The sequence below is a fragment of the Canis aureus genome, chromosome 31 (assembly GCF_053574225.1).
Source record: "Canis aureus isolate CA01 chromosome 31, VMU_Caureus_v.1.0, whole genome shotgun sequence".
In the NCBI taxonomy this organism is placed as follows: Eukaryota; Metazoa; Chordata; class Mammalia; order Carnivora; family Canidae; genus Canis; species Canis aureus.
In genome coordinates, this window is record NC_135641.1 from 26,650,469 (window position 1) to 26,663,239 (window position 12,771).

The window sequence follows — 12,771 nt, forward strand, 5'->3', positions numbered from 1 at the left end:
AAGAGAGTGGAGAGAAAAGAGGCATTGCCAAGGGAGCCTGGGTGTTAGATCAAGTGAGCGGGCTCTCCAAATTGAGTGAACCCAAGCCACGGAATAGAAGGGGGCCTCCCATCTGTATTTTAAGAAGTGTCTGATGTCAGTAGGGTTCATTTTTCTTTCTTGAGAAACACAGAAACATCACTCACTCCATAGTAGAGCTTAGAAAGGGAAAGTACAAGAAAAAAAAATGTGGTGCCCTTCTACCTTGTGATCAGATGTACCCATTTTAAACTAATTATTTTCTGAACTGACTTGGATTAAGACATGCCCATTAGAAAAACCTTCGGTTTCCTTCACCATAAAATGGGATGGCTCTGTTTTTTCCCCTGCCAGCTTCGGAGCAGTATTTGGAAACTTTCCTGAGGTCTTTGGATGCTACCCAACATAGGTACCCCTAGACTGTAACCTACATGTGGAAGGCCCGAAGGAGATAGAGGAATCAAAATGTCTGAAACCTGTGTGTTAATGTGTGTGTGTGTTAAAGGGAAGAGCAAGGAAAAGCAGTTTCTGGTTACTCTTCTATTCACAGAAATTGAGAAGTGACTCGTCTTTGCTGGAGAGAGTTCATTTTCTTCTGCAGCTTTGTCAAGGTGGCTTTTCTGACAAAAATCCAGAGAGTTCAGTACTTACGGGTGTCGTTGGTATCAATCCGATTTCATTTTCCTGGAGAAGGAATTTGTTGTATGTTTCCCCACAGAAACAACAAAATAAATTATACTTGAAACATATGAAGTAGGATAGGAAAGCCTTCGTCTACACACAGCTTTCAGATCTCTTTTCTAGTTTTCTGAGCATCCCATTCCCTGGTCAGGGCTCACTCAACCACATTTGGTCACCATTGCTTCGACGTGATGATCAAGTGCCAGCAATAATACTTTACAATATTAAAGACAGGGTGTGGGGTCAATTTGATGCTTTATCTCTGATGGAACTGGATGAATTGCAAGTATTTTTTTACACGTGAAGAAATTGGGAAAGTCTAGGAAAAGCAGCTATCAGCTCCCCAAAGCATTTGGAATCGATTATAGGTATATATAGGTTCACAGAAGTCTAGATGACTAATCTTATCAAAAGAAGAACGTCAACCTGTTACACACATCAGCCATGTAAAGGAATGAACAGACTTCATTTAGGACATTACTTCTACAGGAAACTATGTCCTGAAGTTTAGATGATTGTAAACATACTTTTGGAACACAGCCGTAGTTGAATTTAATGTTTCATGAAGCAAATAGAACTTATTAAATTTCATCTCTTTCAAACTTGCACGGAGAAACCCAAATCCCAAAATACTCATGTTTCACAAATATGCCGTTGAAAATAATCCATGTATCTTCCAAGTACCATAAAAGAAAAGCCCTTTTGCTTTTCATCTAAGCAATGACTAAAAGTCAGAGAAGCCTTTGTGCTGTACTTGTTTTGAATAAATGTAAATTTTTAGCTACCATTTAGTTGTGTGTAATTCCCAGAATTTTGCAAAGTAAAGAACTTGGAAGACTTTTCTTCTTTGTGAAGGCCCCAGGTTGGACCATTTCTCTGCCTTCATTTGTCCCTTCAGAGTCAAAGAGAGGAAAGCTTGAAAAGGAAAACTATTCATTTCTCTTTTTGCTCTTAGGACTGATTACCTAGGAATTTTAATCATTTACAAGTGCCCTAAAAACTCCATCACATGTACTAATCTGAAGTAGAACTAGTCTGGAAAAATGAATTTGTCAACGTGGCGCTTTTGAATCAGAACATTGTGTAAATCTATTTATTTATTTATTTATTTATTTATTTATTTATTTATTTATTTATTTAGCTTTTTTGAGGGTGGCGGTGTGGTGGTTAGACTCAGTACTTTTTAAAATAATTCAACCTTCATATAGTTAAATGAAAGAGCGGTACTATCTGCTTTCACATCTTGAAGCAGCAGAATTACAGTTAACTTGCGTTCAACAATGAATGAATCACTGATTCTTACATCGGATCCCGGGCATCACTTGCTTTGAAACACTGAGCGTTTCCAAATCTGGCCACTAGATGGAGTAGAAGCAAAGGAATCTTTTCAATCACCTGTCGGGACTTTCTTTCCAACTCTGGGAAGCGCAGGCATTTAAAAATCTGTTTTGGTGTTAGCAGAGCTCAGAAATCAAATGCTTTCTGCACTGAGGCTTTTTTTTTTTTTTTAAATGGTAATTTTGTGTCAGGATTATAAACAACTGGGATCACTGATCTTGATTTAATTTTCCAGATCAGGAAGCGTTAAAATACTCTGTTGATACTTAAGCTTTTACAACAAAGTGTGAAGTATCATAACCTTTTAGATACACATTATTGCATGAAATTGTATGAAATATCTTTTCTTAATTATTCCAATGTTTCTGGATGATTTTAACAAGAATCTCCATAGGGTTTCCTTATAAATCAGGTAGTACAGAATATTTGATATCATGGGCTTACACCCCAGCACTATCCCATGAATGATAATATGGGTGTTTCACTATTAAGAAAAGGATACAAAGTAGGAGAGGGTTAACATAATACAAAAAAGTTGTGGAGATAGAGTGTTTAATGCAAAATCCTTGACGCTTGTCAGATACATGCCTCAACTATTTAGATTGTGTACAGAGGAAAGATGTATTTCATAATCTATTTACAATTCAATTATCCTCTCAACTGGAAAACATATTTTTCTACCATGGTGTACGCTCTTTGGCTTAATGTCCACAGAACGCTGGCTATATAGTCGATAACTCAGTAGACTGGTTTTCCAAAGGCACTCATTGCCTAGGAAGATGGTAGTTGAAATTAACTTGATTTTTTTTTACCTATGAAAGTGTATTTAAAGTCTCATCTAAAATGTGTGTGTAATGTGTATATTTTAATCTTTCAGGTGTAAGTTTACTTATAGTCACAATTATATATACGCATACACATATATGGTAATTCTGGTAACTAGGCCTAGAGTGCAATGCTCAATCCAAGCATGCAGAACACCAAGTTGCTTGGAGCTATTCTGTAGAATCTATTTGTCTAGTCCTAGGCATGGATGACTTAGAAATACATGTTTTTGTATTTCCATCAGACCTTCAGAAGACCTAAGTTCTGGTTCCAAGTCTAACACTAACTACCTATGTAACCATGAGCAAATCCTTTATATACCTATTCCTTAAATTACCCACTTGTAAAACAGATTGGAAGATTTTTATTGATGAGCCCTTCTCTAACATTTTTGATGTATACATCTGCTGGGCCCCTCTGCACCTCTTGAATTGTCAAGCTCAGATATTTGGAATCCAATAGTCTGTGAGTCCTTGGAAAAGGGCAAGATTGAGATGAAGCAATGCTACAAAAACTTGCCTGCAAAGGCTTACTTACGGTCACAGTCTTGGCATCCATCTCAGTGAAAATGAATTCTCCTCCTTCGAAGTCATCATTCATATACAGGAGAGCACTATAAGAAAAGAGAAAACCATCTGTAATGTCACAAGCTTACAAAATCATCTTCAGAGAATACTGAAGACGTGACAAACTGACCAGCCTGACTGGTAAGTTTCCTCTGAACCAGACATTGACAGAACTGACCTTCCTAACCCTGAAGAGTAAGATCAGAAGTAGTTTGGGTCATATCCCTGAAGTATTTATTCGTTTCACTTATGCTAACATTTTAACAAATCTTTTTTTTAAATATTTTATTTATTTATGAGACACACACACACACACACACACAGAGGGAGAGAGAGAGAGAGAGAGAGAGGCAGAGACACAGGCAGAGGGAGAAGCAGGCTCCACCCAGAGAGCCAGACGTGGGATTTGATCCGCAGGTCTCCAGGATCACACCCTGAGCTGAAGGCGGCGCTAAACCACTGAGCCACTCAGGCTGCCCTAACATTTTAATTATATTTCAAACTTCATTTCACTTTTTCCCAAGAAAACCTAACTAGATTTAATCTACCCCTTTTGAGCCTGCTCACACTACTTATAACTCTCTTCTTCCCTCTAATGCTTGTATATCTAAAGCATGTATTTTTCCCTGGAAGTAGCCAGAGAGCTTCAAGAGGTGTGGTCTTGCCTTGCACAGAGAAGGGGTGCTCAATAAATGTTTTTGTCTGGAGCATGCTGCTGTAGTAATTAACCACTATTATATACCTGGTGACTTCTCTTTAGACACTAAAGTATCATCCAATTTTTTTTCCTGAGTTTCTAGTTTCATATTTATAGAAGGCAGACATAGTTGAGTGATATTGTAAAACCCCTATGTGCATTGAGACAGCATATCCTGTGTTCTCAGGCTGAGATATGCATCCCACAAGGAATACATTTCAGTGAAGGCTAAACAAATTAAAAAAAAAAACACTTTTCATATTAAAACAAAATGGGCATTTTTGTGGATTAAGATGAACTAAATGTTGTTGGATTCTTAAGATAAAAATATCAGATAATCTGGGTGACTGGGTGGGCTCAGTTGATTAAGCGTCTGTCTTCGGCTCAGGTCATGATCCCAGGGTCTTGGGATGGAGCCCCATGTTCGGCTGCAGGCTCAGCAGAGAGCCTGCTTCACCCTCTCCTTCTGCCTGCTGCTCCCCCTACTTATGCTCTCTATCAAATAAATAGATATAACCTTTAAAAAAATATGAGATGATCAAGTCACTTCCTGGTTGTGGCAGCTGCTTCAGGAGGTTATCTGAGAATCTCTGCTTCACAGAGATTACTCTGACGACAAGCAAAGATCCGTTTTCTAGTTTCCTCGATTTTCTAGGTATTTGGTAACTATTGGGCAAAAGCTTGGTTTTAAGGTTGGTGCTGGTTGTACCTATAGTCCCGGAACGTGTAAGCGGGAGGCTCCTTCCAGCACTCATTGGCCTCAGGATCCAACAGGCAGTTGTCAGCATGGATGGGGTGACTGAGGTCAGTTCTTCTATCCTGCTGACCTGCCGAAAAAGGGAACAGGTGAGAATGACAGGACAGCAGGAGCGTCCAACAGCAAAGCTGATGCCACACTGTCTTTGCCCATCATGGGTACCCTATGCAAATCTGAGACGCAAGGCAGACCCACGTAGATGAAAGAAAGAACTGACTAAGCAGTCAGGAGACCGGTCCTGCTTTGGTGAGATACTTGTAAAATCAAGGGCAAATCCCATCTGTCTGTTCTGCCATAAAAGTTTCTTGATATAAATACACATAATAGAAATTCCATGCATTCACCTGGGGCAGTCCAAGGAGAGGGGCGAAATGAAAATGTAAAAAGAAAGAACTGATTCAGCTGAAACCTCACGTGCCAAACTCTACTCTCAAGAACTTCTCCTTCCCCTCCTACTCAACAGGGTGTGGAAGAGAAGATCTAGGGAAAAAAATCAATCATAAAGGCCTGGAGCAAGGGTCTCTGCCCTTTTTAAAAAAATATAAAAATATAAAAGACACAGAGAGAGAGAGAGAGAGAGAGAGAGAGACAGGCAGAGGGTGAAGCAGTCTCCCTGCAGGGAGCCTGATGTGGGACTCGATCCTGGACCCTGGGGATCAGGTCCTGAGCCAAAGGCAGATGCTCAACCACTGAGCCACCCAGGCATCCCAGGTCTCTGCCTTTTTAAGATTTCTTTCAACAATCCCTTCATTTTCTATGCATCCACTTAATGCTTTTGGGCATGATGGGGACTGTAATTTCCAGGTTCCTGGTTCCCTGCAAAGGAAAGCCCAAAACAGGGAAGCATTTCTCTGTGTGACTTACAGCAAGTAGGAGAAATGGATCTGAAAGGAAGACAGGCAGAGCAATGGGCTTCTGGAACAAGAGGAGGCCGAAAAGGAGAAAGACAGGGAAGGAAGAAATCCATACAAGGTTCTTCTGTTTGGGGGGACTGAGTACTTGGCTAACCCATTAGTCTAAAATGTATCAGAACTGTTTTGCATTGTTTTCTTTCTACTTTCACTGTGGGTGTAGGAGGGAGCAAGTTCAAACTCTGGAATCTTACCAGACAGGGCGGTGCGGCAGACCATGTGTGTATAGGAAAAATACAGGGTTGAGTTCAGCATGAAATAGGATTCTACAATCTTTCGAGCCTTCTCGCTGATGTCATAAAACAGACGGGCACTCTTCAGTGGGACTCGGCCTTCATAACCAAACTGAAGACAAAGAGGAATGTGAGACAGCACTGGGTTGGTCAGAAGGCTTGAGAAAAACAGACAGTAGGGCTCAGTCCAGCAATATAAGGATGGCCCTGTCTACCCTGGCCAGTGGGAACACTGTTACATGCTCGTGGATTCTGGTTAGGAAAAGGAGCCACCGAAATTCATCCTTCCTAATCACAGAGGGAACCCTGAAAGCTAGTCTCTCCCTCTTCTCTCCTCTCAAAGAACTTTCTCTTCCTCCCCAACAGCACTTGGTGTGGTACGGAAGAGCCATGTGTTTTGGCATACTTTCACCATTGCACCAGGAGCTCCTTGAGGACAGGGCTGGAGTGGGTATTATTTGTCAAATCGGAATTTAGGAGATGTAAAGTCTGATAAGTTGGTGCCTAGTGAAGGAATCGAGGAATGATTTAAAACAATGCAGATATCATTTCAGACTTGCTCCTTTCATCTACCCTGAGGGGTCTACATTTTCATCTCTCCTCTTTCCTGTATCCATTCACAGAAGGTCTTGGGTTGATGCTTAGGAACCCAAACCCAAAAGAAGCTACGACTTTACTTTGAGTGCTTTCAGGACAGTTGCACCTTCAAACTTTTCATTGGGTGTATGGGGTGAAGTCTTTCCTCTATATCCATCACCAACAAGCATGATTCCCTGGAAGCAAAATACAAGAAGATGCTTTATTAATGACCACTATGACTTCATCAGGGCTCCCCTCTTGCCTTGACTGCCAGGAAGCTAAGGACCAAAGTCCATAGTCAGAACCATCCCTATTTTGTACCAGGATCCTGGTACCATTAATTCTTCTGATCAAAGAGAGATCTTTATTTAACCTTCACTCTACATTTTTATATAAAATACTACTTTTTGTAGAAATAGGATATAATTAATATATTGGTTAATTACTGATTAAGATAAAGAGATTTTCCCAGTGACTTTATACAGTAGGCAGGGCACATGCTGAATGCTCTTAAGCCACTAACTATTCTGGATCCACTAGCTGTGTCCAGATCTAGACAAAAAGTCATCCCAAACCAGGCTATGAAAATGCCTCCACATTGATGTCCTGGTCCTAAAGAAAGTGACATTTCAGGCCTGTTTCTCTGACTCCAAGCGAGACCAGGACCAGAGCTCCAGAGCTCACACCAGGCCAGTACTCAGGATCCCCTCCCGCTCCCGTCCTCACACTGGCCACGCTGTGGAGCTCCCGGCACTGTTCTTCTGACAGGACGTTATCCAGGAGAACCCGCTGAGTCCCGTTCAGCTGCTCCGAGTTATAGACAAATGTGATGTTCTCATAGAGTAGAGGGCCACCTAAAGGGACAGAACACATGGTCTTCTCTGTTGCTTCTATTCCCAAGGGGGGGTGGACCACAGAACACTCAACAGTCTTCAATGTGAAATGCATGAGAATCAGTTTGCTCATGAATACTTAAGAATGCAAAGACAAATTGGAAGCTTGCTAAGTACAATATGGATTCAGAAAACAGACGTCTGACCACCAGGTTTCTCCGTAACATCACAATAATGGTATCACATTGTACAGGATTTGGGGTTTGATAGGAACTCTCTTTTCATTTGATTCCAGTGATGATCTTGCAAAGCAGACTGGGAATCTCCCAGGACACTGCTCTGATAATTTCTAGAATTCTCTTGGCAACTGCACACACTCTTCTCCACAACTCTTGGCTCCTAACTCTGTTACAACATCACATTATGTGATCACGTGTTTGTGCACCCACACACGACCCACATACCCCAGTCTTACTGGTAGGTAGAGAAATACCATCACTAGAAAGCTCAGCTGGTAAATGTACCATCAGGATGGTCACCCCCAAGCCACCAACTCCTTCCCAGTCTTCTTCCCACCAAACTGACTTTAGATGGTCTTAATTGGGGAATATTTATTTTTCTCTGTTCTCTAGGCAAATCTGTATATCATTTTTTTCACACAGGAAGGTTTCCTATAGATATCTGCTCTCTCCCTGGATAGAGCCCACAACTTAATGAAATAGCCCCTATAGGCTTTCGAGAAGGAAAGGGGTCATGCTTTAGGTGTTAAATTACAAAATCTAGACCTGACAAGGCTCTCTCCTCACAGAGGGCAGGACTGAGGGCAAAGCCTCTGCTGACAAGGAAATCTTCAGATGTAACACAGTGGAATCAGCTTGAAGTAAAACACTGAACTGAAAGGAAAAAGACTTTCTGCTCTTTATAATACTCCTAAAGAGACCGGACACGAACCTCTCAATGACAACAGTTCACCCTGGAGGGAGGCATGGGGAGGGCTCGGCTTCTCCCTTCTTGCCCCGTCAAGCAAGGGTCACCAACACACTGTCTAAAAAACACATCAGTTGAAGAAGGAAGAAACCAATTGAAATCAATGTTCCCTCTATTTCTTTAAAACAAATTTGTAAAACTAAAAAGTAGCACCAAGTTTATTCATCTAGTTAGGATGAAAGAGTCACAACAGCTCACAATTAGTGGAATATTCAGAAAGACAGACAGTGTTTCCCAATCTTTAGTAACACATGGTTATCTGAGAAGGGAAAAGTTCCCAAAGGAGTGGCAGTGCTGACACACTATTTATTACAATTTTACTTCTATACTTGTAATTACAAAACCACGAACACTGTACTTATTTATCTGCAGAGTTTCATATAACTTAACACCAAAAGCAAGTTACAAGTTACAAGATTAAATAAAAGCAAGACTGTGAAACCAAGTAAATTCAAGATAGCAATATTAATGAAATGGTTAATGCTATTTTCTAGAAACCAAAAAGCCTCATTCCACATGAATATTCTACTAACTGATCTGGCCCAGATTCTTTTGAGCCAGCATTCTTTGTAGTATTTTTGGTGTGTAATGACTCATTGCACTGCAACTTTTCTCTACTGAAATTACTATGAAATTGTAATATACCATGACTGACTTTGGGCCTTTATCTGGTCCTGATGCATTATTTATAAGTTTATTCGACTTCATTTCTTGTTAGTCTTCAACCACTGAAGTATCACTAACTGGTGCCAGTGTGATGTAGTAGCTGCACCCACTGCAGTGTGAAATCTCACAGCTGGACTTGGCTATTAAGTTGTTATTTAGATGACCTACTAGTTGCCCCATTAACTTTTTTTAGGTTGTTATCAAAATCCATAAACACAGAATTTCTTAGATTTCATGAATATAACCACAAGTTGTAGTTGAGTATCAATCTTTTGGATGAATAGAAAAAGAAAATACACACACACATACATAATTCAATGTTTCTCAGCCTTTGTTCTACAGAAAAGTTTTTGATGAAAAAAGAGTTTCTTGATCAAAGTGTTTGGGAAGTATTAGGTTACACAAAATTTAAGAGGACTTCTTAGAACTTTAAATATATAAATAGGCATCATGACTCTCTGGAGTATCAATACAATATGAAGCAGTTCTTACCTTTAATTGAGCACAAGAACTATCCTTCCTTCCTTCCTTCCTTCCTTCCTTCCTTCCTTCCTTCCTTCCTTCCTTCCTATGGCAGAGAGATTCTAAGATGCCCCCCTAATCATCACTGCCTCCTAGGATTCATGGGCTTGCATAATTTGCTTTCCTCAAGTGCAGGTGGGGACTGGAACTTGCTTCTATCAACAGAATATGCCTAAGTGATGGGATATCACTTCCGTGATTAGATTACATAAGGTTGCAACTTCCGTCTTGCTAGTAGACTCAGTCTATTGCCTTCTCAGCTTGCAGTTGGATGAAGCATGTAGCTGCATTAGACAGACGCACACGGCAGGGAATGAGGCGTCCTCCAGCCAGCAATCAACTAGGAGTTGAGGACCACTGTCCACTAAGACTCTAGGAACCGAATTCTCTCATCTGAACTTGGGAGAAGGTAGATGGAAGTCTGTCACAGACCCTGAAGCAAGGGACCATGCCAAGTTACCCCCCAAATTCCTGACCCCCAGAAACTGTGGGATAGTAAATGTATGTTATTGTGAGCCACTACATTGGTGTTTTTTTTGTTTTTTTTTTTTTTTTTTGTGGTTGAGGATAAAAACCTAGTAGACGACCCTCTCCCCAACAGGACTTAATGTAAAACACAGGTTATTTGGAAAGGGTGCTCGAATCCATATAGCTGATTAAGATCCATAGCCAAATTGAGGCACTTTCTCAAATATTTGGAAAAGTAAACTGCATATCCCATTCCTACTTAGAAATGTAAAAGAGATGTTCCTTCCAGAAGAAAGACAAGATACTTGTAGGTTCACTGAAAAGCATTTTCTAATATAAAACTCAAACAGAAATGGATGACAGACCATGGGTTTAATGAACCAGGTTGGTTTGTACTATGTCATATTTCTTCCTTTTCTATCTGGAGAGTACATTAACTTTAAATATAATTACCTTATTTTCAAAAGATGACTTTAACAGTTACTACAACCAAAACGTTTAGAAAAATCCCTACCATTCTTAAGTTTTATATAAGTATTTGCTATTACTATGCTGATTACTTAGTATTATAGTAAAATATGCCTGGTGAGTTCTGGCTGAGGCTTCTTAATAAGCATAAAGGAGTTTACTTTAAAAAGGGCTCCAGGGATATTGACAACTCCCCCAGTCATGCCACATGGAATACACAAAGATCAGGTGAAGGGATGGAGTGCAACTTACCTAATAATGTTAACTAACACTAACGGAGTCAGACAGAATCTGTCCTAGAAAGTTGCCTTTCACGTAGTTAACACAACCACCCCCGAGAATAAGAGTTTTATACAGAGGTTTCCCACACATGCATTTCACCAAAAACAACCAACTACCCACCCACTAACCAAAAGGAAAAAAAGAAAAAAAGGAAAAACAAATCTTGTCGTTCAAATATGCACGTCGACCAGCCTGCAAATGACTAGTAGCACACCAGACAGAGGAAAACATTAAAATAAAAATAAAAATGTAGTCCAATAAGTTGCGGTTCCTGGGGCCTGATGTGATGGCTTTAGCCAACTCTTAACCACAGCTCAAGGAGATTTAGTTAAACAACTTAATTCTTCTCTCATTCATAAAGTATGTGCCTGGCTCTGACTCTCCAGTTGCAATAAAGAGGGATCGTCTAGGAAAATACTGCTCTGTGCTCACCGCCTGTGGTTCACATGGCAAGAAGGAGCGTTTCACCATAAATATTACGACGTCATACAAGTCATAACAGGGATGTGCTAAGTAACAAGCCCTAATGTGAGCACAGCCCTTTCCCGGCTACAAAAGACTTTTCACACTGATCCTCTGCAAAAAATTGCTATCCTTCTTTTACAGCTGAGGATCACAGAGCCCAGAGACATCAAGGGTCCAGTGATCCATCACACCACAGCACATCAGACTAACGAATCCTGGAAACTAGCATTCCTGATTCCAAGGTCAATGTTATTTCTACTATACTGACGGGGATGATTATGGAACAGGACCTTTGGAAACTAGTGGGGGAAAGGAGAATGGATAACTGATGGATGTTTTTAGCTTGATGATATGCATATCCCATGAACTGGAGTCACTCTGGGATGAAGTCCTGGGTCACTCCCACAGAGCTTCTGAGCCATCCAGTACGAATACCACTAAATACATCTACAGAGTAGATGACAGCCCTTTTGTGAGAGAGGAGAAAAGCTGAGATACATTCTACTCCGTGAAGCATGCATCCTTTCTTACCTCCTCAACATCTGCTTTCAGCCAGACTAAGATATAAAAGTGTTTTCTGGTTGGGAACTTTGCCTCTGTCTACCACTGTTCTTAATTTAGAAACTATTTAGATCTCTAGTGACTACACAGAAGGCTATCTAGCGGTTTCCCAGAGAACATCCTAAGATGCAGTAGCCCAATCAACTAAGCAAATTCTATAGAAAGAAACGATAGATTTTGGTAGCCCAGCCAACCACGGTCTCTCCCCATCCTACATAGTTTCCTGTTCTATTCTCTGTATTAGCCTTCCTAGCCAGCTGCTGTATCTCAGAGTCTTGGGTAGCCAGTGTGTGTGTGTGTGGGGGGAGGTGGGGGTAGCTTTGAAGCTTGGCAACTATCCTGGAGTTTCCCAAACCCTTACAGCAAAGTGCTGGCTTACTGGCACATACTTCCTGGGTGATTTCTCAGCTTAAAAAGCAACAAGAACTCTGGCTGACCATGAAATTCTCTGGCATTTGTAAAACAGCTTGGGCTTTGTGGCTACAAACCGAGGTCCAGGTCAGATTAGATGAGCATTTTATCCTGTTTACTGCCTCAAACGGACTTGGAAGCTACGGAAGGAAAGGGCTGGGAAATGTGAGAGTTGTAGAGAGCCAGAAGTTTTCAAATCAGCTAGAGGAATGTGCTGACACACTCTCTTGTTGGGGGAAAGGAATACTGTACTTCTTCTCAACACAGGTTTTTAAAACCTTCTTATCTTGCAGTTATTTAATCAATAAAAGGTACATTTTGGATATCTAGAATCTTCTATGTTCCATCTCCAGGTGAGTAAAAGAAAATGGGATTTGGATTCAACATCCTGGGTTCAAATGCCTACTCAACCCATTATGAGCTGTGAGATACAGGCCAGGTCATTATATCTCTGGGAGCCTCAGTTTTCTTGCCCGTGAACTGAGGTTATCTCATGTCTCACA

The 12,771-nt window shown here is 40.7% G+C and overlaps 1 protein-coding gene across 1 annotated transcript in view; it reads right to left on the reverse strand.

Moving 5' to 3' along the window:
- Positions 1 to 12,771, reverse strand: part of P3H2 (prolyl 3-hydroxylase 2) — a 149,604-nt gene that overhangs the window by 7,156 nt on the left and 129,677 nt on the right. The window contains exons 9-13 of the mRNA XM_077880076.1: positions 7,332 to 7,459; positions 6,704 to 6,799; positions 5,988 to 6,138; positions 4,835 to 4,952; positions 3,400 to 3,475 (exon numbers count right to left, since the gene is read on the reverse strand). Of these exons, the coding sequence (XP_077736202.1) occupies positions 3,400 to 3,475; positions 4,835 to 4,952; positions 5,988 to 6,138; positions 6,704 to 6,799; positions 7,332 to 7,459 (569 nt within the window). The remainder of the gene's footprint in view (positions 1 to 3,399; positions 3,476 to 4,834; positions 4,953 to 5,987; positions 6,139 to 6,703; positions 6,800 to 7,331; positions 7,460 to 12,771) is intronic.